Source organism: Micromys minutus (genome assembly GCF_963924665.1).
Source record: "Micromys minutus genome assembly, chromosome: 25".
Classification (NCBI taxonomy): Eukaryota; Metazoa; Chordata; class Mammalia; order Rodentia; family Muridae; genus Micromys; species Micromys minutus.
This window is the reverse complement of record NC_137960.1, coordinates 28,643,703-28,669,306: the sequence shown is the minus strand read 5'-3', so window position 1 is coordinate 28,669,306 and position 25,604 is coordinate 28,643,703. Positions and strand designations below refer to the sequence as shown.

General features: G+C 40.3%; 1 protein-coding gene across 2 annotated transcripts in view; it reads right to left on the bottom strand.

Moving 5' to 3' along the window:
* The window catches only part of MAN1A1 (mannosidase alpha class 1A member 1), a 181,889-nt gene that overhangs the window by 117,315 nt on the left and 38,970 nt on the right, over window positions 1–25,604 (bottom strand). For both annotated transcript variants that reach the window (XM_080937813.1, XM_080937814.1), the window contains exons 3-5: window positions 19,405–19,501; window positions 14,695–14,810; window positions 2,584–2,664 (exon numbers count right to left, since the gene is read on the bottom strand). In XM_080937813.1, coding sequence (XP_080793939.1) covers window positions 2,584–2,664; window positions 14,695–14,810; window positions 19,405–19,501 — 294 coding nt within the window. The remainder of the gene's footprint in view (window positions 1–2,583; window positions 2,665–14,694; window positions 14,811–19,404; window positions 19,502–25,604) is intronic.

Below are 25,604 nucleotides of genomic sequence, written 5' to 3'. Positions count from 1 at the left end.
CCAAGGAAGCTTCCAGAGGAAGGAAGTAACCTACAGTCCTGCCCAGCTAATACACCTACAATCACGGCCAGCAGAACACAGCGGTCCCAACGCTGCAGCAGCGGCACACAGATGCCTTGGCAGTAACCGCAGCTCTCTAATTGGACTTAAGGGCCGACTGAACAAGAGGAAAATCAGGCCTCGTACTGGAAACCTACTCAACGACTCAGCACTGACGTCATGGATCATGCATCTTGTAGAACCTATAACTGCTACTTTACTAAGGCAGAATGACCCCTAGCTACATTCTAAATCTATGCCCTTAGACCTACAGATAAATGTAACTGTCACCCCTCAACCAAAAAACTTCTCTTTATAGCAGAGGCAGACCATTTCAAAAAGCCACAACCAATGAAAATGCAGAGTTGTGCAGCCCAATCCCGAGTGATACATTTACAGCCTAACTCCTGTATCTGAGCCTCAGAGTATTGCAGAAGTGGGCACAGCATGATTCTAAAAACCATGTGAACAGAAAATTGTGGATTTGCCTCCTAAAAGATATCAGAAGCTACACACTTAACGTCTAATCAACATGAGTTCTTACACACAACCTCAACAAGGAGCACACTAATAAGCATTGTAATGTGGTCAGGAAAAAGCTCAGAGGCCTCAACCCAAAGATCTACAACTTAGAAATGTAGAGAACGAAAGAAATGGTCTTCTTCGGGAAAGAGCATGCTAATTGGGTATCCCCAATAAAGTAAGCAGCCCTAGAAATATACACATGAAAGTACCATTATATAAACTGGATGGGTTGTGTTTATGCACATGTGTATATTGAGTAATTATATATGTGTGTATATGTGTATATATGTATGTGCATATGTATACATATAAATATACATATATGTATATGTAACAATTAGTAAAAACTGAAGTCATTTATTTGAAAGAGGGCAATCAAGCAGGGGTGTAAGGGAGAATTAATTCATAGGGAGAACAGAAAAGGAAACGGTGATAATCTCAAAAATAAAGATAATTAAATAAAAAATTCTTACAAGGCCTTGAACTCATTATTGTACTTATAAGCAAATGATTTCATCCGTGGACATTTCCTTTAGAGAAGCATATCCACATATATCAAATATTCATAGAAACAGAATTCATCTGCATGGAATCCTGAAATAAATAAAACTAAAAACTGCTAATGAAAAGGAATGTATCCTTAGAAGAAATCTAGGTTTGTTTCTTTTCGTATTTCCCAGAATCCCCATAAAGCTCACAGGCAGAAGGACACAGGCCTTGCATTTTCCAGATTGTGTCATCTTTGTGTGGTCATGGAGGAACATAAAGGCAAGGTCATCTTAGCACACTGTGTCCAGACGATGAGAAGCCGCAGGCTTAGGCCTCTCGGGGACACGTCCATAAAGAAAACATGAATTTGCACGCTGCTTTTATAAAACATAGTTGCTCCTGCTTCAGGATGAGGCTAACCTGGGCTGTCCAAACGACAGAGCACAGGAAGCTAACTGGAGAAACACAGAGGAAGTGGAACGAACACAGCAGAGGCCTTTGCTTCCCAGGCTAGCATGAGGCTTTGGACAGAGTGACAGAGGGGGCTACAGGGACCATCTACAGATAAACGGTACGGGAGAACCCAATCCAGAGACAGGAGAGCGGGGCGCAGGCTGCTCTGCTCTGATGAGAAGAGCACCTTGGAGACGGGAACAAAGTCAAGCGGCCTCTCTCATTAAACATTCATCATCCTGCTTAAATCCTTCTGAAGCACAGAAGTACATGAAATACTACACGGGATAAGACCTACTCTCCCACAGATGGGATGCCGAGCCTGAGGTAAATCTGACTGACGTGAATACACGACCGTGTCTGCTGAGTGCCAGCTGTGAGTATTTCAGGTGAGTCAATTCCTGAAACTCTTAGTGGACCCTTCACATCATTCACAAAGTTGTCCAAATGCTTTCGAGAAAATTAGCATCAGTGCCCTTGATGAACACGATACAAAAGTCTTTAATCTAACAAAAAAGAAAAAGAATAAATTAAAAATCCTTGCTTTGCCCCAAGCAGCAGATAATTCGTTAAGTCTTGACTCAGGGAGAGAATGAAACATTTCTCACAGGGACACTGGCCCGCAGGACCATGTGCTGGCAAGCTCAGAGTTGCAACCCCTCGATTTCATAACTACTGACCTTATTTGTTATGCCTTCTTTACCGAAATAAGTTCTTACTAAGCTAACATACTCACATTAAAATAAATTTCAAGACAGAAATTCACCCCCAGGTCTGCGGTTACGCTGCGCATTGTTAATCCGCCTGCAGACATGTGGGATTTGTACTTCGAATCACAGCATGCATAGCACAATGGAGCCACGCTTCCTGCAGGCAGCACCTTAACCTGACAATAGGAACTTTCCCCACTTGGTTCATTTAATTGGCACACGTTTTGAGAAATAAAGCTGAGCGACAGAACATGAGACATCAGTGGGTTCCCCCGCCCTCATTCCATACCACGAATGGCACCATTAACAAAAATCGTAATTTGGAGACATTTCAGAATTCCCATGTCTATATCACATCGCAACGTACCTCCTCTCCGGACAAATAGTAGGCTGACAGCAGTCCACCAACAAAGCGTATGTTTACTTCAAAAACAGAAACTTCAGCATTCTGTGGGAACAAAGTGAGAGAGGTTAAGACATAATAAAGGCATGTGGAACGGAAGCACATGTCGTGATAAAGCTTTCCTAATTTAAAGTCAGCTCAGATCTGTGTGCAGGCCCAGGGGCCCCTATAGGCGAGACAGGAAGTCCCTGGAAATGGTGGCAAGGTATGGTTAAGCAGATAAGGAATAATGCTGACCCAAAGTAAAATGATAAAAATACCATAAACTGACATTCTTTCCCTCCTGTATTCAGAGCAGACCTAATACCTGATACTCTGTATCTGTACAAAGCCAACGGGATCAGGGCTTTCATTATTATTATTATTTTCCTATTCTGCGTTCTTGTTATTCCCTTCATTTCCCTGCTTTTTCCCTCTGAAAGGCCAATCAGACTGTAGCGTGGCTGCTAGCTCCGCACTGGTCGGGCAATCTATTTCCATTATGTTGAAGGGGCACAAACAGAATGCTAATGGGACAGAAAACCGGGGCTGAGTTCCAGTGCTGTTGTCTGCCCTTGCCTGCCCAGTCCAGCGCTGAGGTGACAGTCTGTATTGGCATCACGGTGGTAATAGTGTGCACCGTCATTGCTGAGGTAGGTCTTAGTTACAGCAGGAGTAGCTTGCTTTTATTATTTATAACATGGGAATGCTAGACTCATTCCCACACGTGCTCTAATCCCCACACAGACCTTTGGAATTAACTGTTGTTCCCATGTCCTGTCCACAGGAAGAGAAACAAGCTGGTAGGGATTAAGTTCACACAACAGTAGTAGAATTGGCATTTTGAATGGAAACATGTTTATTTACGGTTCAAAACCTAGCTGTTCTGAACTCTACGGATACCTCACAGACAATGCTCCACGCCTGGTTATTAATGGCCAAATAATTGTGATACATAAGTAGTAATTACTGCCAATAGTTTTATGGGTCTATAATATTTGGCTGCTAATTGCATCTGTCTTGTATTCTGTAATGAGGTGATTAGCACAGTATGACCCCCAACAGATATAAGGTATACTTCATCGGGCCTACTAAGTACCTGTCACTTCTGGTTAATATCAAACCACCTACTAAATAAGCAAAAGTACTAAACAGCATCTGGCAGATGAACTTAGAAAAACCACTGAGATGTCACCTTTAGGGATCAGTTTTTTAAGCAACTACTATGTGCTGAGCCCATTCCTAGGTCCTGTAAGCACAGAAATAAAAACTGACAAGATCCTTAAACATGCTGAGTCCTCATTTTGGAAAACAGTTTTAGAAATGAACAAGAGATGGAGTATTTTATTCCTACATGCTCTATTTAGGGTAAGAAAGTTCCTGCAAAAGAAAGCTTATAAAAAGTTAGAACTGTTAGGCAAAGGTAGATAAAACCATCATAAAATAAAACCATGCAGTGAGTTTAATTGTACTGAATAATTTGTGATTTGCAACTTATATATTTGGGTTAAAGACCTTCTGTACTATGAAATTTATCACTAAAATAGACCACTCTGAGTGAGGGTCATTTAAACCCTGCTGCTAGTTCACACAACCTCTGATTAAAAAAAAAAAGAAAAGAAAGAAAAATTTATTTCATTTAGTTTGACTTGTACAACTTACCTCTCATATCTAACAGAAACAATACCTACTAAAACTCTAATGAATATAAGCCTGCTTAGGACACATTTGCCTTAATTTGTTTTTGTACTTTTTAGTTTTTAAACCAGAAAACAGGACTTCATTTTCTCACTTACGGAAGAATAAAGAGGTGGTTTCATTTCCTTATTCTGGCTCTAGGCTCATTACATATGCTTTTCCTATTTCTCTCTTTGAAAAGCATTAGACAGTTGAGACCTTTCTATAGACATGTGATAAAAATTATTGCAAGGTAGGGGACTGAGCCTTGTCAATTGCCATCAGAAATATATCTCAATCCAGACATCAATCACTTATTGGATGCAGTTAGTCAAGCAGCTATTGACCCAGCTCTGTGTGTATTTCAGAACCTGCATTCTATTTATCTTGCTTTGCTGTAACACACTGAAAGATAACCTTGCAAAGTCCTGTGCTCAAGGTCAGCGGCTACGACATTCAAGTTGCAGGGACTGAACCATCTAGGGAGCCCAAGGCAAAGTCAGGATTGTTCGTTGAAGCCACCCAGGTTGCCAGTGATTAGAACGCCCTTATCTCTGAAAAACTTGCTCAGCAATACCACAGCATTGCGATCCTTACCTCTCATCAACTTCCTGTGCTTAGGAACCAGAACAACACAGGAACAATGCACCAGCCCCTGCCCAATATAATTCCTTCTGCCTCGTTTTCCCAAAGTTACATTATTTACAAACCTTAGTTTAAGTTCTCTTAACATTTTAGGGGATATTATCTTTTAGGCCATAATATTGACATCTGGGCCCTTTGAATCATTCCTTATAGAACCTTAGGTGAAGTGTTGGGGGTGGGGGATAAAACCTCATACTTTAACAGAATGGCTAGCAGCTATAAAAATTCTGGTCTGGGGCTAGGAAGGTGGCTTAGTGGATGAGGATTCTTGACATACAAGTATTTGGACTTGAGATTGAATCCCCACATCTATGAAAAAAGGGTGGGCCTGGCCATGTGTGACTGTAAGTGCAGCCCTGGGGGCCAGCAAAAGGAAGAGCATGGGAGGTCATGTTCCTGGCCAGCCAGCCCAAGCAGAACAGCTGCTTGCTAATTCTCTGAGAGACCTCTCAAGGGAATGAGGCAGAGAATAATAGAAAACAGCCACATACTTATGTTTATGAAACATGCACACACATACACACACACACACACACACACACACACACACACACACACACTACTACAAACAAAATGTACACACATACATTAAGAAAATTAATTAACTAAAAGTTCTGCTGTGAATTAGGAGGATGAGGTTGGAAGCTGATTTGCTCTCTCTTAACATCTGTTTTGTCACTGGTAAAAGACAGGTATGCATTTCCTACAAGGTGCTCTGAGCCCATGAATGTCAGGCAGAACGCATACCTAAGGACAGTCTCACATTGGGTAGACTGTTGTGGTCTTTGGGATATTTTGTACTATCTAGTGTATGGTCTTATGGGAGTCACAATTTGAGCAGTATAGTGAGCTTTTTGTTTAAAGTGAATGAACCTGCTGATGTCAGACTGATTAGCAACTGTAGGCTGGACACGTCTGAAGATATACAATACTCTTAATCACATCTCAATTAGAGACTACTCCTTTGTTTTTCTTCTAGCATTGCTATACAAACATAGAACACATTCAAACAAATTCATGTGTAAGTTTAATAAAATAGGTGTTATAATTAAGTTGACATAAAAATATCAGGAGGTCATTGAGAAAGTATGTTTGGTTATGAGTCTTAGTACCTGTGCTGACAAGTATTATATCAACTTAACACAGGCTAGATCTATTCAAGAGGAGAAAACCTCAGTTGAGAAAATGTCTCCATAAGATCAAACTATAGGCAAGCCTTTAGGGCATTTTCTTTATTAATGATTAACGGAGGGGAGCCCAGCCTATTATGGGTGGTGCCAGTCCTGGGCTGGTGGTCCTGGTTTCTATAAGAAAGCAGACTGAGCAAGCCATGAAGAGGAAGCCAGTAAACAGCACTCTTCAGTGACCTCTGCACCAGCTCCTACCTCCAGGGTCATGCTCAGTTTGATTTCCTGCTGTGTCTTCAATAGAAAGACTGTGACTCAAGATATGTAAATCAAATGACTCCTTAACTCTTGGAGTTGCTTAGGTCATGGTGTTTCATCACAGCAACAGAAACCCTGACAAGAAGAGTGCTCATAACTTGTGTCCCTCAGACCATTAAATTCAACCTCAATTCCTTGAAGTCTCTCCTTTTTCTTTCCCAATTTACAAGGCATCTAAAATTGACAAAGATTGCTAAAATGAAAAAAAAAGCAACAATGTTCTCCCCTCCTAATCCTTAAGTTAACATCCTGTCCCACTCTTGTACTGGAAAACGCTTCATCCTACCCAGCACACTATAAATCCTGGGTATCCTAACACTAATTTGGTGATAAAAATAGTGACCTCTTCAGAACCTATTCGAAAATGAGTGTCTGAAGGACTCTTACCAGGTGAGTCACCATTTTAAAGAGCACAGAGAAATTTCAGTTAGGTTACATTTTCATAAGCAACTTATCCTTCAAAATTACACATAGTATGGTATCTATTAGACCCCAGTCAGCAGAATCACAGGCTTGGCCAGGAAAACATAAGATATGACAGTTCTAGAGCCAAGTCAGCTCCAGCTCCCATTTGTCTGCAAAACTGCAGAACCAGAAGCTTCCCTGGAGAAAGTAATTTATTTCATTGGGTCTCCAGGCCATAAGCTAGTTATTTATAATAAAGCTTGTTCAGACTCTAACTATGAGGATTCTACTCAGCACGACATTTTCATTGAGTTGAAAAGATCTTTTGAAACAGAACATTTCTAAGCCCCCCCCCCCAACACATATCTAGCAGAGGACTGTGTGGTCTGGCCTCAGTGAGAGAAGATGCACCAAGTACTCTAGAGACTTGAGCCCCTAAGGAGGAAGGAGGCTTGGTGGTTGGAAAACATCCTCTCAAGGACAGGGATGGGGTGAGAAATTGTGGGGACGGGCAGGAGGGAGGGCAACTGTTAGATTGTAAATTAATTAATTAATTAATTTAAAAGACCTGAAAAACAAAAAAAAAAGAGAGAGAACATTTGATCCCTAAATTCGGACAATTTCCTTTAACCAACTCTTCCACCAAACCCTGCCAGCTTCCTACTCTGAGGTCTGTAAACATGGGATTCTTGTGCAATACACCACAAACACCTAAGTTTCAATGACAGCTGTCCCACTGCATGCCGATGCAACAACTGTAATGAATAATGACTTCCCCACGACAATCCACTGTAGTAACTATGTCCAGGAGCAATGCTACCGTACTCACACACATGCTAACTACACTGCTTTCTGTACAGGAAACCTTGCAATGCCTCCAGTTAAAGGGACTGACTAGAAGCCTGGTCTGTGTTTCCCAATGAGTTCACATGAAGAGATCCATGGCTCCAGGTGCATATGCAGCAGAGGACAGTATTCTCTGGCATCAGTGGGAGGAGAGGCCTTTGGTTCAGAGAAGACTCATGTTCCCAGTGAAGGGGAATGCTGAGGTGGGAGAGGAAGGTTGGGAGAGGGAGCACCTTCATGGAGGCAATGGGAGGGTGAAGGGTGATGGGATTGAGGGAAGGGGATAACATCTGAATTGTAAATGCAGAGAATATTCCATTTAAAAGAAAAAAAGAAAGAACTGAAGAAAGAAAGAAAGAAAGAAAGAAAGAAAGAAAGAAAGAAAGAAAGAAAGAAAGAAAGACAGACTTCTCCAGCACATGTGTTGCTTCACATTTCATGGATTCAGAGTCAGTATAACACTTGAATTATTAAAGTGTAGTCGCATCTACTGGTAGTGTGTGCCTTCACAGCTCTTAGCTCATAAGTAGCAGAACACATTTCTTAAGACTGTTAACGGCATTTAAACCAGTAAAGCTACGGAGAAAGGCAAATATCCATGTTGTCTATGGTAATAGGCGGGTTTTGCTATGAAGGTTCAGAAAGGATCCAAAAGTAGCAACTCAGATCTATCAGGAAGCATCACTAGAGAGACCAGGTCCTCTTAGGGCCATAACTCTTAGGGCCAATCCTCAGCATCGGAGGGTAAATACCCCATGACTCCTTTCAGCAGGATAACAAATTAGTGATCTGTACCAGTCAGGATGTAACGCTGCTCATACACAAACCTTTTCTAGGAGCAAAATTAAGAAAAATATCATTTCTTTCATGCTTCATGGCATGGAACGGTGGGGCAGGTTGCCAAAATCAGACATGTGAGGAGACAGCATAGGGCTGAAGAGAACTTACATTCTTCCCAGAGCACGCCACAGCTTGTTTGGCTAACATATTTAAAGGAACATGTTTAAAGTGTGTCTTTAAATAAAAACAAAACCAAACAAAACCACAAGCACAAATGTACCCTTTCTGCTAACACCTTTATTGTGTGAAATGTATGGGATTTATTACATACTGTGCACAACCCTGGCACTTTGCTGGACTTCTCAGCATCAGTATTAGTCTAGAGCAAGCTGAACTCCTCCATTCCTGTCTTAAAGCCCCACATCCCACAGCAAGCACTACTTTCCTGCAGTGCCCAAAGACAGTGTTGCCTTTCATATTTACAGAAACTTTGTGTAAGGAATTGCCGCCTGGAGAAAATGTCTTCCTCTATAAAATTTGCTATTAAAGATTAATTTTTGGTACTTTCTAATTAATGCAGGATGTTCTCGGGAAGTGCTATCGAGAAGTTCAAAATTGAACTGAGTAGCACTCACTCAGAAACACGCTCCTGGACCGGGAGCCACAACAAACATGTTGAAAAGCAGGTTAATGTTGTGTAGAGCACCAGTACATGCATGAACTATATAAAAATGATTCAGCACAGGTACCAGCTTACTGTGTGAGCAGGCTTTCCAGCTCAATCTAACACATTCAGTCAGGGAGTAGGCTGAGCCAGACATCTTCTCTATTTCAGCAGCACTGATTGAATTTTACTAAATGACAAACTCTAATAAGTATTGAGATATGAAAATTACATGCCTAAGTCACATTACATGCCTAAGTCACATTACATGCCTAAGCCACATTACATTCTAAGTCTCATTACATTCCTAAGTCACATTACATCCCTAAGTCACAGGTTCAGATTCTTAGGATGTGTGTGTATTTCTCAACTTTCGGTATTTCCTTACCATAAATAAAAAGGGGCCAATGAATCAGGCAGATATTGTTTATTATAGCTCCTGTTTGCTGTGCAGCATTGGGAAGATTATCTATGTGTATCTATAAAAGTAAAAAGAAATACCACCTGCCCTTTCACAGAGATTGAAATAATTTATACAATATTCCAACCAGCATCAATCAATCAATCAATCAATCAATCATCATGTGTTAACCTGGCACAGCCCCTTTGGCCTGTCTGCCTTTCTCCCCAACTTCCTCAGGAAACCCAGCTCCAGGGAAGGGGTCCATTTTTCCAGCTATCGAAGCACCTGAAGTGTAAGTCACTGGTCCTTAGAAAGAGCTTGGTAAATGATCAGCATGTGAATGAATGGCTAATGAATAAATGAGAATCTAGACTCTTTCATCCTAGCCTTACACTGAATTGAAATCAGGAAGCTCACCAGAGTCTATTCTAACAGTGTTCCGTCTCACCTGTGTGCTTCTGTGGATCCCTGAGCTGAACACAAGCTCTTTCAATGAAGCCCAGCTCTTCCTCCCTAAATCATATTAACCCAGTGATTTATTTAAAACCAGTCCTAAAAGATGCTTGGATCTTACACTACTAAGTGAATGGCAGTACAAACCCACTGAAAAGCTTAAGGCAAAGTACATCTTAAGTGCTATAAACTGGATATTTTGCATGTACACACGCTCATCCTCAACTTCAGGACTAATTTACACCTAGAAATGCCAGGATTAAACCCCCAGCAACAGTGTTTCTCTCTCAGGTCTATTTCCTGTTCCCTTGCAGCAATGATGCATTTATATGTATTAACTTCATCAATAGAAGGAGAAGCCTCATTTCGCCAGTGTAGAGGAAATGCCGGGGTGTTGAGGTGGGAGTGGGTGGGTGGGCATAAGAGCTTCTCCACAGAAGAGGAGGAAGGGGGTATGGGGGAGGGGAAGGGGATAACATTTGAAATGTAAATACATATAATATGCAATTAAAAAAACAAAACAACAAAACAAGAAACTCTTGGACTCTCTGTTAAAACACTTTCTAAGGGAAAGATGTTAGCTTAAATGCAGGCCACAGTGTGTCCTCTGGGCTATTAAGTGCAATCTCTAAAAAAGAAATGAAGTTTGTGTTTTTTTTTTTTTTTCTCTATTTCAGGTAAAGCTTACTCTCTTCTCATTCCATGAATGCAAAATTAAATTCACCAAGTGTTTTGAAGGAACACTGAGCAGTTGTCGAAGCAATCACAGGAAGCTCTCGCATGTGGCTTAGGAAACTAACTGGAAAACACTGTGTTAAAGACCAGGATCATTCAGTGACCAGAAGAGAAAAATGATCCATATGCCTTTCCTGAACTTATGTGTTACTCGTTTTAATATGAGAAGCTTTAACTCTGTATTATTGATACATGTGCTAAAACAAAAGTGTCTTATAGAGACCAAGTTGGCTTGCGCTCTTTATGTAACTAAAGCTGTCCTGGAACTTCTGATCCTCCTGCCTCTACTTCCCCAGTGCTAGGATTAATAGGCATGTGCCACCACATTCAGTCTTCATATGGTACTGGAGCTTGAACCTAGGATTCTGTGAATGCTAACCAAGCACTTTACCACTGAGCTACACTTTCAACCTGATAACACAGTTTTTTAAATGGGCAAATGTGGTAATTTCGATAAAGAAGCTCAGTAAATGCTTCAAGCCTCCTTGTGCTATGAATAGAATAAGGCTGAGAAGATGGTTACTGGGTGAAACACTTTCTTTGCAAACATAAAGACCTGAGTTCAACTGGCAAGCACCCGTTATGTTTAATCTTTACACACCAGGAAAACCGACTATTTCCATGTTACGTTTTGCTTTACATGTACTCTATGCTCATTGTAACTAGTAAGATTTTGATGCATACTATCAAACCTTAAAAAAAATCAAGTACTAAAAAAATGCATTCATATAGTTTATGCAAAAATGCTTTAAAAATCTGTACATTTATCTCTGTTTTTTAAAATAAAGTTGTTTAAATAAAAATAATTGGACAGGGAGGTACATTCCTGCTATGAAAATACTCAGTGTGTGTAGGCAGGTGGGCTGGGCTGGGGCAGGATTCCAGCAGTTTGCTGCTCAGGCAGCTTAGGCAAAATGGCAAGCTTCAAGGTCAATGAGGATCCTTGTCTCAAGGCGATGAGATAAAAACAATAGAGGAAGACCTAGTGTCACGCTGTAGCTTCTCTTGTGTGTATCCCCAAACATAAACATAACAACCACAAAACCACACACACACACACACACACACACACACACACACACACATACACACAAGGGGTATAGGGAGAGATAGATAGATAAATAGATAGATGATAGATAGATAGATAGATAGATAGATAGATAGATAGGATGATAGAAAGATGATAGATAGATGATAGATAGATCGATAGATAGATGATAGATAGATCGATAGATAGATAGATAGATGATAGATGGTAGATAGATCGATAGATAGATGATAGATAGATGATAGATAATAGTTTGATGGATGGTAGATGTCAGATTAATAGGAGATAGATTGATAGATGATAGAATAATAAACAGAAATAATAAACACGTGACTACAATTTGTAGAAGAGCATTGGAAAAGCATAGCCAGATCATCAATAGTTATTGATATTAGTGCACTAAAATGCATGATTTTAATTAAAATTTAAGCCTTTAAAAGTGAACATCTTATCAAGTGATAGTTTCCCTCCTTTAGGAAGGAGGCAAAGTGACACACTTTCTTGGCTTCTACATAGGTTTATATTCCCTATTTAGATTCACTTTGCTTCTCAGACGTTCCTGTGGCCCACAGAGATTCTCTTTTCAGCTAATTAGTGGCCCAAGGCCGCTTATCAAACTTCCAGAACAGTGATGTTTTATCTTTTATCTTGAGAGGCCTCTGTACTGATTTTTGAAAAGTAAAATAGTTCCCACCCTCCAAGTCTCTTCATTCCTCAACTTCAGAACTTGGAGAGGTTTGGGACAACACAGGATGTGTCAGACAAACCATCCCAGGAATCAGAAAAGGAGCCTTGGGCTGACTCTTCATAGCTGTAGTGCTATTAAAGTTTCTAGGTGTGGAAGAGATATCACAATAGCTGAAAGATGGTATGCATGGTAGGTAGGGGAGTCATTCCTAATAATAGGCATTGCTGAGACAATGCTCAGTGCCCTCACCAAGCACATGCAAGACCCTAGAGTTTGTGGCTAGCACCACAAATAAATAAATAAATAAATAAATAAATAAATAAATAAATAAATAAATAAGCAAGAAAGCCAATGAAGACCAAGTATTACTAAGGAAATAAACATAAGAAGAAAAACATTTGTACTCTATTTTTTTGTATTTAGTTCTATTACATGATCAGAACTACCACATAAAGTTCCACATCACAGCTCTGTACATTTGAACCATCAGCTATCTGTACCGATGTTCTCTCTATGTTTAAAATAAAAACATGGGGCTGGAGGGCAGCTCAGCATCTGCGAGCACTTGTTCTTGTAGAGGACCCAGGATTGTTTCTCATACCCATATGGTATGTCACAACCATCTATAACTCTAGTACCAAGGGATCTAACTTCCTGTTTTGACCATCTCTGGGCACCAGACATGCACATGTTATATGAGCACATATACATGCAAGTAAAACAATCATACATATTAAATAAATCTATAAAACATAAAAATAAAAGAACCTGTCACATTGGTCTCCAAAATTCTGGAGTATTGGAATATTATCTCTCTCGTATTCTAGAATCAGTTTCTAGGAAGATTAAGCAAAAAAGATTGTCTGTAAAAATCTTCTAAATAGAGCATGGGTAGCATCTCATCAAAGAAGGGAGAATAAAATATTAAAACTTGCAATTTATAAATCCTTTAAATTCAGAGTGATGGATAAAGACACATTTTTACTAATCTTCAATGTTCTAGCTAAGGCTCATGCCCAGTTTCCATGGGAACAAAGAAGTGCCAAGGCAGCAGGGTGGGCAGGAGCCCTCTCTTCCTCCATACCATTCCAACATGCAATATGCTTCTACCTTGGCCGAGGGGATGCACAGATACTAGGGAGCACTTCCTAGCTAAACAAGAGACTTACAAAGATTTCTGCAAAGTTATCTCAGATTTAAAATAATACCAATAACAGAGCCATAAGTTAAGGACTTTAAAGTCAGGGCTTACGTACTTCCTTTTCCTTAGACTAAGTTCCTTGCCAACATGCTTATGAGGAAAAACGCTGACTGTCCAGTTAAGATCCAAGGAGATGCAGTCCTCTCTAACCATGGGTCATCAAACACCTGAATTGTCTCCCTTTATCACCATGGTCCCTCAGGGTCATTAGGTCTCACGATCTTTGCCAAGAATGTACATATACAAAGAAATTGAAAACTGTTATTTATGTACAAACATCTAGATGTTAGTGGGTTTTTTTTTAAATTTCACTGTTTGCTTTTACTAATAGGAGTGTGTGAGCAACAATGTTTGAAGCCTTAGTTAAGTGACAGTGGGTGCTCATGCCTTGCACCATGTCAGGATTAAGCTCCAGGCACACAGCCCCACGACAGAATCATGGCTCCAACACGCAGCCAGCCACATAGTCCGGGATAAACCTCAGAGGCTTCAATAGACACCTCACCGCGTTGCTATGGTATTTTGAACAAGAGGGTTTGATGATGTAGATGACTTTAAATATTTCTTTTGATTTGACTTACCTTTAATTCAGCTAAAAGGATATATTCCATGTACAATAACTGAACAAGCACAGAGCTTAAGAGTGGTTTTGCTATTTAACATTGCATCATTTGGAGCTTTGGTGAGCACTTAGTAAAGTGCTTGCCTTCCAAGCAGGATTACATGAGTTTGATCCCCAGAATCCCTACCAAAAAGCTGGGTGTGGTGGCCTGTATGTGTAATCCCCATGTGGAGAGCTGGGAACAGGTAGATCCTTGGGTTTTCTGGCTCGATAGCCTAAGGTGGCAAGTTCTAGGGAGTAAGAGACCCTGCCTCAAAAACTAAGGGAAGAAAAAAAAAGTGGGTAACCTTAGAGAAATTATAGCCAATGACAGTATTCTGTTTCCCTTATGTTTACATATACCTGTGTACATCAACATATACACACACATAAAAAAGTTGAATTTGTCTCGATTAGCACCGATTAGAATAAATAATGGGTCTCTTATATAATATAATGTAGAGATAGGTAAAATGTAAGGACTCGATGAGCAACTTTAACTTACCACATTAAAATCTAAATATTTTTTAATCCATGATTTAGCTTCTTGAAATTCGGTCTTCATACCCATAATGAAAAGGGTATCCAGGGCATCAACTATTGTAGCTCCTTTGATATTGCCTGAAAAACACCAAAAATATCTTTTCAATATATATGTACATATATACATACATACATACATACATACATATGTACACACAAATACCTAGGGAAAACTGAGGGTAATCCTCAACTTATTAGTGAACAGCAATACTGAATAGAGTATTGTTTCCTTCCAGAAAAAGAAAATATAAAAATGCACCACACCGAACCAATTTCTTCTTCCTCACAGGTTATAGGCTGTGAACACCAATCTTTAACATTTGTTCCAAGTTGTAAAAACTAAACCTCTTGGAAACTTCATTTGTGATTACATTCTCCAACAAGAGAAGAAAGAATAAGACTGAAGCAAAGGGGCAGTTGTCATTCATTTTTGTGTAGCTGCACTGGAGTGTGCCTGTGTGAAATCTGCTGAACGTAGAATTTTCAGCATGCTGGCTCTTCTCTGAAGCATTGTAGTGGCTGCCCTCTGTCTGCAGGCAATATGTTCCAAGAACCCTGGGAGATGCTTGCAATAGCAGATAGCACGGAACCTCATCCATACCACCATTTTTCTGAAGCATAAATACATTTAATGCTTTTTCCATCTTAACACTTGAGCACCATGGCCATAATTTTGCAGTTGGATATGGGACTATGAAACCAACGCAGATTTTTTTTCCCTTCTCCCCAGTCCCTCGGACAGAAAAATCATTTGAACTGTAGCTCGTAGAGACCTTAGTTTCAGATCCTTCCCCTTTTTTCCATGCTAAGTTGAATTTCAAGTACTTTCATTGCTAAAGGAAATATTTTTGGCTCCTTTTTGGCACACCCAAATTCTCTGCATGGTCCTCTTGTACTTCCAAACCATTAGTTAAATAAGAATGACTCAGATGCAAGAAATGAAACACCAAGAGATAGCGGCACGAAAAAAAAATGGCTACCAAATGCCTGGCAGGCAGGTGACACATAGTGTGGGTGCTGGGATGAGTCGCATCCAGGGCCGGACAGGACAGAAAGTGACCGTAATCTCAGGACATTACTCGGGCTTGTGTATCATTTCCTGCACGAGGATTGTTTTTTTAGACTCTTCCAGAATATTTATTTTTAGACTGCAGTTGGTTACAGGTGACTAAAATCCAGAAAACAGAAGCATGGGTAAGTAGGAGGAGCTCTGCACTTTGACATGGAACCCCACTGTCTATAAGAGTATGACTCATCCCGACCCTTTCTCTTGAGCAGCCAGGCCCCGGTTCTCTTTATTCCCTCTGAGACTCTACATTCCTCGGGGCCTTATCACTCCCGGCCATCCTTTGGTTGACAAACCTCCTTAGGACATTACGTGTTGTTCATTGCCCGTTATGCCCCTGGATAACTGTGGTAGTGTATTCAATGGAAAAATACTACTTTAGCTAGTGCAGATTCATAAACAGAAATGAAACACACTTCAATGTACACACTGCTCAAGTAATACCTAGAGAGATTATCTTTAGAAAGCTCAGAATCTTTAGAAAGTAACAGAATATTGAAAAAGTCTACTTTCCAAAACAGTAAATTTAAGTCTTACATAATGATTAAAAACATGAAAGTTAGAAAAGTTTTAGTTTTACTCATCCAGTAATCTCAAAAAATGCAGGGTTTATTTTCGAGGCAAAACTATGGAGACAAGAGAAACACTCGGAATGTTTCCAGGTCACATCTGAAAACATGGTAACAGTTTCATGTGATCACCGATCTCTAGTTCCTCAGTCATTAAGAGCTGTTTTTCTTGTACTTTATCTTTATATTGAATATAACCAATCAGACATAAACGGTTCTCTTTGAGGAGCAATTCTGTCAAACCCTAGCTCTGCTTTCTTCTTTAAAATGGAACTGAGGAGCTCCTGGGAGTCACTTCTCCTGTTTTTCGGTTTCATGTCAGGCTAAGGGAGGGGCCCACTTCCCTTTCTCTGGCAAGCGAGTTTCCAGTAACTGGAAGAAACAGCCAGGACAGAGGCACTGATGCTGGAGGACTCCCCAGATGCCCAGGCCTGGCAAAAGAGAGGCTCTCAGAGCGGACCGCCCTCCCTTCTGATAGGCTACTCTTAGGGACCAAATCTGAATAAGCCACTGCAAAACATAACCAACCACCACCAAAACCCACAGGGAAGGCAGACAGATTCTTCCTCTCCTCTATGGCTTGCTGAAAGAATACACAGGTTGACATACTCCTTACGAAGAATTTGGTTACGATGTGTCTAAAGAAGCCAATTAAAAGTTTTCCTCACCTTCAAAAACGAGAAGTTTTAATTTTTGCAGTAAGTCCCAAGTGTTGGTTTTATTATACAAGAAAATCCTCTGTAGCCTATTCTAATTTGAAAATGCAGATAGGTACCATTTGATTATTAACAGTTCATTCTGCTATATTAAAATATGTGGGTAAAAAATAAGTACTAATTTTGATTATAAAATGTTTTTTGTTTTGTACTTAATACATCCAGTGGAAACTGTAAAAACAAAAAGACTTGATATGTTTTTAAAAATTTTATTATTAAGCTCATCGATCTATTAGCAGAGAACAAAGCAATCTATTCAATGATGGTTATGGCAAATTAACACATAACTGAGTTATCTGCGCAACAAAGACAAAAGTAAAAGATAAGGTCATTTAGAAAATAGTTATTTTGTGTGTGTCGCTGTTTTGGCTTCATGTGTGTCTGTGAATCACATGTGTGCATTGGCTGCATAGGCCAGAAGGAAGCATCACATTCTCTGGAACTGAAGTTAGAGACATTTGTGAACCACCATGTAGGTGCTGGGAATCAAACCCAGGGCTTCTCCAAGAGCTGAGCCCAGAGTCAGGTTTCCGAAATATTAGAATAGTAAACATTAAAAAGGAAGTGACCTCTGATTTACCATGACATTTCCGTTCCTCTCTTAAACTTGCTCTTCTCCTGTTTCATGCAGCCTGGACACCGAGTCCTGAGACACTACTGCAGCTATGTCTGACGTCACTGATACTGCAGACACCAGCTTAAGCCCCCTGTCTCAGAACTGAGCCATCAGAAGAGCCTCTTCCACCTGCTCTACCCTGCCATGCCCTTCTCCCTTCATGAGACTCCAGTGGCTCCTGGAACTCAAGGTGTTTCCTGAACCACCTCATGCTTTGACTGTTTCTGCATACACTGCACACACATGTTGGCTGCAGAGACAAGCAACTCTTGCAGAGACATGGGTTATCTCCCCTAACAGCAGTGTCAGAACCGGAGCTAAATTCATGAAAAGTCCTAAGGAGACAGAAAAGTGGGGTAACAGGATCAGGAACATGGAGTATAATGTCAGGAACACTGAGCAAGGTCTTCTCTATGATTCTTTTTGTAAATAAAAATGAGATTAAATCATATGTGGCCGAGTGGAACTCTCTGATATTTGTTCCTTAAGTGTCACCAGAAATTGTTATTTGTTATAAGAACTGGTACCATTTACCATGCTCAGTTACTGTACAGAAAGGCATGCTGTTGAGTTCAAGGGTCCCAGAATGCTTCACTTCCTGAACCCCATTATTCAGAGTTAAAATTTTGAGAGCTGGAAAGAGATCAAGCCCAGTAGGAGGAGCCCTGAGGAGTTCTTGGCTCAAGGGAATTCATCAAACATTTCTGTTGGTTTCCTGCTTTCCACAGCAGGAACATTATTAGTACTCACAGGACCAACTACAGTGTTGCTGTGAGGGCCAACCTCAATGCAGCAAAGAGCCCATAGATGGAGCTGAGAGCAAAAAAGCTACATCCCAAACTGAGTGACAAAGGGGGTCTCCACAGTCCACTGCCTCAGCCAGCCTATTTATAAAGAAACAGTTTTTATACAGCAGGAAGCCCTTAATTCAGGGAACTAAACACTCTCCTACAGGAATCACCAGGGACATGGTGGGTCCTCCATCCTTGCTCTGAGGCACTCCATTCCTGGAAGTGGGTCCGGGACATCAGTTATATGGGTCTCTCTGACACAGAGCTGGTGTTGTTTCTAACAGATACATTGTATACAATGTTTCCACGGTGCCAGCAATGGTTCAAGTTTCCCAGCATCACGGAGGTCCTGGAGAACCACAGAACTCCACAAGCTTTTTAATCAACAATAAATAAATGTAGTGTAGTCAGAGAAAAAGACACTGCCAATAAAAATCCAGGAGTGGTAGTTCACAATGATCATCTCTGGGAAGGTGTGGTAATTTGACTAAGAATGAGCCCCATTAACTCATATATTTGAATACATGGACCCCCGCTGGTGGAACTCAGTGGCAAGGACAATGAGATTTGGCTGTCACTGAGGGTGGGCTTTGGAGGTTTCCAAACCCAGCCAGTACTAGTTAGACTTTCTCTGCAGGCCTGATGCCATGTTCCCCACAATGAGGGTCACAGAGTCACCTTCTAAAACCATAAACCCCCATTGTATTCTTTATTCTATACATTGCCGTGGTCACGGTGACTCTTTACAGCAATAGAAAGGTAAGTATGGCAGAGGTTTAAGTCAAGAACAATGCCATGAGTTCAAGGACAGCCAGGGGCCCTTTGCCCAATTCTAAGCCAGCAAGGCTTTTAAGACTTTATCTCAAAAACCAAAAACCAAACCAAACCCTTAAACTGAAGCACATCATACTCACCAAACAAACTGCTTGAATGGCCTTCTTTTGATATAGGTTTCAGTTCGTTCAAGCCCCACGCATAGCGTTTATAATTATTCCAAGCATGGGTCATCATCTGAGTGAAGATAAAAATGAGATTACAGTTTGAACTGGGGTGTTTTTCATACAAGATAGATCATATACTTTGGCTTCGAAGGTTACAGCATTTAAATTCAATGCTTAGGCTGAAAGACTAACCATTAATTAAGAGGATGCTGGTTATATAAATTAGGGCAGATGTAAACAGACACATGCATTAGTTTTTATCTTCACAGATACACATTTTACTTTTCGGGATCCATTTAAGCATGTGTGTGTGTGGGTGTGTGTGTGTGTGTGTGCATGCACCGACCATCTTTAGAAGTCAGTCCCTGACAACAGAAATGTTATACGATGCTGACTCATTCCTATATTTACCTATTTCACTCACATAAAATATTAGATCTGGAAACTTTAAATTCATATTTTTGTACAAGGTCCTTCCTATTTTGTTCACAAATATTTAAGGCTATCACTTTAAATTTGTCAGGCTTTTTTTTAATCAGAAAAAAAATATGAAAACGTATTTTGAAATAGGTACAGGGAAAAAAACACCCGAAATTCTACAGTTATGCCATTAGTTTGAAATCCTTTCACGTATTATAGTCAATCTTTACTAACATATGTGTTTTTGTACATATATGTTAACTGGAGATAGATCCTATATATTTGCAAATTAGAGAACAATAACTTTTTTTCAAATACAACCAGCTGTCCCATAAGTTGGGTGAATAAAAGAGTCATATGACTCAAACCGTATGTTGTAACAATTACTATTTCTAAGGACTGACAGTTGGACCCAGGGCCTCACACATAACACACAAGCACTCCTTCACTGATCAGTTTCCCTGGACCTCTTACTTTTTATTTTGAGACAGGATCTCACTCAGGAACTCCATGAGTTCAAACCATGTAGCCCAGGCTGAGCTCACAGTCCTCTCCACTCAGCCTCCTAACTTGTTAGGATCAGAGTCCCGTGATTAGACCAGGCCTGGATTATAATTGTTATACAGAATTTTGAGAGAGCCAAGGACCCTTTAATTATCAAGAGTTTATAGACACCATTATCTTATAGTAAGAATCATCAAAATATAGACATGATATGAAAATGTTCAATTCTGGTTCTGAATTTTATAAGATCATTAAAAATACCACACTCGGGCTGGAGACACGGGTTATCATTTAAGAGCATTAATTACTCTTGCAGAGAACCCAGGCTCAGCTCCCAAAAGCAACATGGTGGGGTTACAACTATTCATAACTCCACTTCCAGAGGACCTGATAGACATACATATATTCAGGGAAAATAAACACACAGAATAAAGTAAAATAAAATAAATCTAAACACGCTTTTATATAGTAACACACAAAACTATTGGTTCCATTCAAGGGCTAGCTATGAAAAGTCTTCAGGACGATCAACCTGTGTTAAAACAGAGTTTATACTTGTCCTGAACACAGTAACGAGTACCTTCATTTACCTTTGTTTTGCCTTTTTTTCTCATTCTCACAATGTTACTATTAACAGCTACCAGGAGTCTATATCCTCTTCTGGGGATACTAGCTAAATGTTTCCCTTCAGCCTAGGGTTCCAACTGTTCCAGAACTCTTTCATCTATATCCTCAAACCATATTGGGTTGATAGAGAAGGAAACTGACGTGCAGAACTTAAAACCACAATAAAACTTGACTCGGAGTCATGACATTACAGCCAAGGATGCAGAACGCCTGAGTACACTGGCCTGGCTCCAAAGCCTGAGGCCAGGAACCAGCACACTTCGTCACCTCCCTCTAACTCGTCTGTAACAGAATATCCCTTTCAAGTACCAGACTGGATCCTCCAGCAACTGGAAATTTGTACATAGGGTGATGTTTCCAAGGTTTTCCCTGTATAGATTAGCTTCATAGGAAGGTACAATGGACCCAAGGGCAGGTGACTGGCCTTCTGCCTGTGACACCAACAGACACATCAGTGAGCTGGCTTCTGAGAAACTGCCGCTGCTTATCTGAAAAATCAATGTCACAACTTCGCAAAGGGATTGTGGTAGGATTCTAGAGCAGGGCTTGTGTACACAGCACACTGCCTGACAGACATGTGGTCATGTGTTCATAAATGTTAAACCTATATCAAAGGCCATCTCTGTGCACATCACAGAAACTAAAAACCAATGAGGTTTGGAAAGAACAGGTACAGAAAATCCACCAGACACCTTGAGACAGCATCTCAGTTTGATTTCTGCCCCCATCAAATGCATCTTGCTAAGTGCCTCATTTTATGAGTTTCCAAATTTGTGAATTTCCATATATACTTTAAAACTTCAGGGGCTTTGGAATATACTCCTCACAAAAATCAATGGAAATAGGTCATTGATTGCTTTAATTAGACTCTGGATTATAACCAATGCTCTATACTATTAATGGCTTAAAATAGCATATAGCTTTCACACAGGAAAACATGTTGCCTTGTCAAAAATTATACAAACCAGCCATGGTGATACAATTCTGTAATCCCTGTACTTGGGGGCACAGATGAGAAAATTTGAAGTTCAAAGCTATGATTTGTCACAAAAAAATTGATGCCTATTGGCTACATAAAATATTATCTTAAATCATTTATACAATCATATAAGCCCATAAATTCTTTCTATCTATCTATCTATCTATCTATCTATCTATTAATCTATTATCTATCTATCTGCCAATGCACCTATTAGCTCTTGTTATCTGTTTTCCAAGGGAAGATGTGATATTAATTGCTTAGCTGGTGATATTTTACAAATTGCTGCATGTTCACCAAGATGATTTTCTCATCTCTTGAGATTTCAATGAGTTAAAGTTATAGAAGAAGACGATAATAATGTAATCAAATGCCCTGAACGGACCAACACGAGCGCAGAAACGGCCATGTTGTTGAAGGGTCCCAGTGCTGATCACCTGATCATTTGAAGTAACCAGCCATAGTATAGCAAGATGTGAGATATATTCATCCCTTGCTCCTGTTGTACACACTACATATTTAAACACTGCATATAATGGGGCAAGGGTAAAAATGAACAGCCTAATCATGCTATTGGATTCCCAAGTCATACGTAAAAATCAGTTTGTCATTTTAGTTTTATGACTTAGATAGACATATGCAACCACAAAATGCTTGCCATTCCATAGTGTTGCAAAAGATGGCTACAAAGACATCTGATCTCTCCAGACACAGTGTTACACAGCAAGCTCACAAGACAAGAAGGTCACTGCTAAAATTTAACCTTCATCAGAAAAGCCCATGAATAGGATTGACCCTCCTTCTTCACAGGCCTCTTACTTTGCTTTGTAGCCTTTTATATACTTAATTGGGGTTCTATAGCTTGGCATGCTAAGAGGAGGATTAAGATTTGGCTAAAGCTGAGGTTGATTAGGACTTCACATGCAGCGCTGCAGCCCTCCCAGTAGAGAGGAACAGAAGGCAAATGGCACTTGCATTTGCATTGGTATAGAGAGCAGAGCAAACACAAGGTACAGATGGAAACAAAGGAAGGACAAAAACATCAATATAGCCATCCATTGTCCTGACCCAGAAAGGCTGAAACTGAGGCATACTATATGCTAAAAAGCATTTACATCTCTTCGACATAGTGCTCCCAGAAAGGAGTTCTCAATTTGTACTATTCTTTTTAAGTTGGCATCAGGGCTGAGTAATTAGGCAATGTCATTTATTGAGTGTCTGTTACTCCAGGAATAATAAGATGCTAAAGAACTCAAAGGGAAGCAGACAAAGCCTATCACTCCTAGAATCTAACCGATAAAGGGTGGAAGCTTAACAGTCCCATACACATCCTCAGTGAAAGTTTATAAATACAGAACAGTCAGACACTAAAGAAATGGCAAGGACAGTTCTATGGATTTACTTAGTAATTTATTTTAAAGACCTTGTCTTTCCAAGGACGCTGGAAAGACATTAGTTCCCCAGGGCAGTAAGTAGATTTCATAGCTGTGTTATTGTTAGCAGAACCATCTTATCAAATAATTCAGTTATTTACATAATCTCAAGGCTTTCATGATGAGCATATCAAAAGTATCTTTTCAAAAACCTTCCCATTTTTGCCAGCCAGGTATATAGACTTTGGTTGGCGCTGTTGCTCTGCAAGGCTTGCGATTTCAGTTCCCCTTAGTTCCTTACATTTTGTACATTGTGTGTGTGTTTTTTTTTTTTTTTTTTTTTGTTTGCTTTGAGGCAGGGTCTAATTATTGTCTTAGCTGACTTTGAACTTTCGATGTAGACCAGGCAGGCCTCTAATTCAGAAAGATCTGTCTGTTTCTAGTATGTGCTACCACACCTGGCATCCCTTTGGAAATTTTGGTTGATCCTGGCACAAGAAATACAGAACCTGGTGATTGATCTAAAGAGACAAAACTGGGGGGTGGGGAAGCCACAAGGTTCTGAAGTGACTTCCTCTTGTAAGTCATTCACTTCTCAAGGGTGGGGCCAGGCTGAGCCGCCCACTTTTATTTGAGATGGGGAAGACATGCTGAGAGAATCTGGAGGCCAGATACAGAAGCAGCAATATACCAATACACAAAGAAATGTCACAAAGCCATGGATAAAATAGAGGGTCTGAGGAGAAAGGAAGAGGAGGCTAAGAGACAGAAATGAAGTAAGGACTCTGTCCTATATGTGGCATCCTTGCGAGCAGAGCAATTCCAGAGTTACAAAGAATGCTGCTGATCCCTGAATGTTGACAAAATATCTTCCTCTCTTCTGTTTTTGCCTAATGAGGCTTTTTGCTTACTTCCATGTGTGTCCTTACAGAAAAGCATGGCATTATGTTCAGGACTCAGACACAAGCGCAGTGACACACACAGGTATCTCACAAACTAGATTCGTATGCCGTCTTTGACAACCCGATGTACCGAAGTGAGAAAATCAATCCCTCGGACTCCACTTTCTGCACCCATCAGATGTGAATGAACAAAACTGTAGCTTCATTGGCTATGATGACTGAATAAAGCCACACACAGCCCAATATACCATGAGCACTTGATGTATTTTAAGCATTATGATCATTTGTATTAAAAGGGGGAGCTATATCTTTGTTCCTTCTAATCTCAAAGTTTCATAATTGTCCTGAGTACATAAATATGCAGGAGGAATATACACAAGCCGGGATAAATCCGTATTGTGCCCAAGTTTTCTATAAACATATGTATTTGAAAATGCGTTTGAAAATTTGATATTCAAATGGCAGCAGAAGGAATGACAAAGACTGAAACTAGTCCCTTCTAGAGCATGGGACGGGGCGGGGGACCTCTAGAGACAGTCTTCAGTTTACGGTGCCAACTATTTGTCTGTGAAGTCTTCCATTGCTCCAGGTAAGCCTGTGGAGGGCAGAAGAGACTTTTGGCTGATGACGTAGAAAGTAGATATTGGTATAAGATTTGCAAGGGACCACAAGAATTTAGATGGGTGTCTGGAGAGAACAATTCTCATAGTATGAGGTCATCCAGATGCTCAGGGTTAGAGGTCATCAGCCTGAAGAAGCAGGTAAGTGAACTCCTTAGGAGAGGGGTCTCATGGAAGGCTAGCTCTGGTGCTTGTGGTGAAGGACAGGAATTTCTGAACTAGAAATATTAGAAAGACAGTAGCTGCTGTCAATCAAAAGCCAACAGATGTTGGGTAAAGTTTCAGAAAACAAGCAGGGTCTACGGGGCAAAATTTGCTTGGTGTATTTAGGAAATAATTAGATGTGTTAGAAAGTAATTAGATGTGTAAAAATTTCAGTTTCATACCAGTGGACTCTTGAGCTAACGGGCAGCAGAATTATCAGTAAATAAAGAGCAATCAACACAGGGGGCCAAACATAAAGCCACCCTTTCTGACCTGTAAGGCCGTGTGGCACTTAAAGAGATGTTCTGAAGTCTGGTGATATTCCTGTCCCTGTTCCAGAAACTGTGTAGGGCTTGGCTTAGATGAGGTCTAGGATAAGATGTCTATCTAACTTACCCATTGTCATGGTTATCACGATGTGCCAGTGTGGGTTGGTGGATGAGGTGGGTTATGAACATATTGGGTTTTTGCTCTCACAAGCATGTGGAAACAGGATGACAACCGGTGTTTCTTTGTTGATGGTGTTGTTGGAGATGAAATCTCT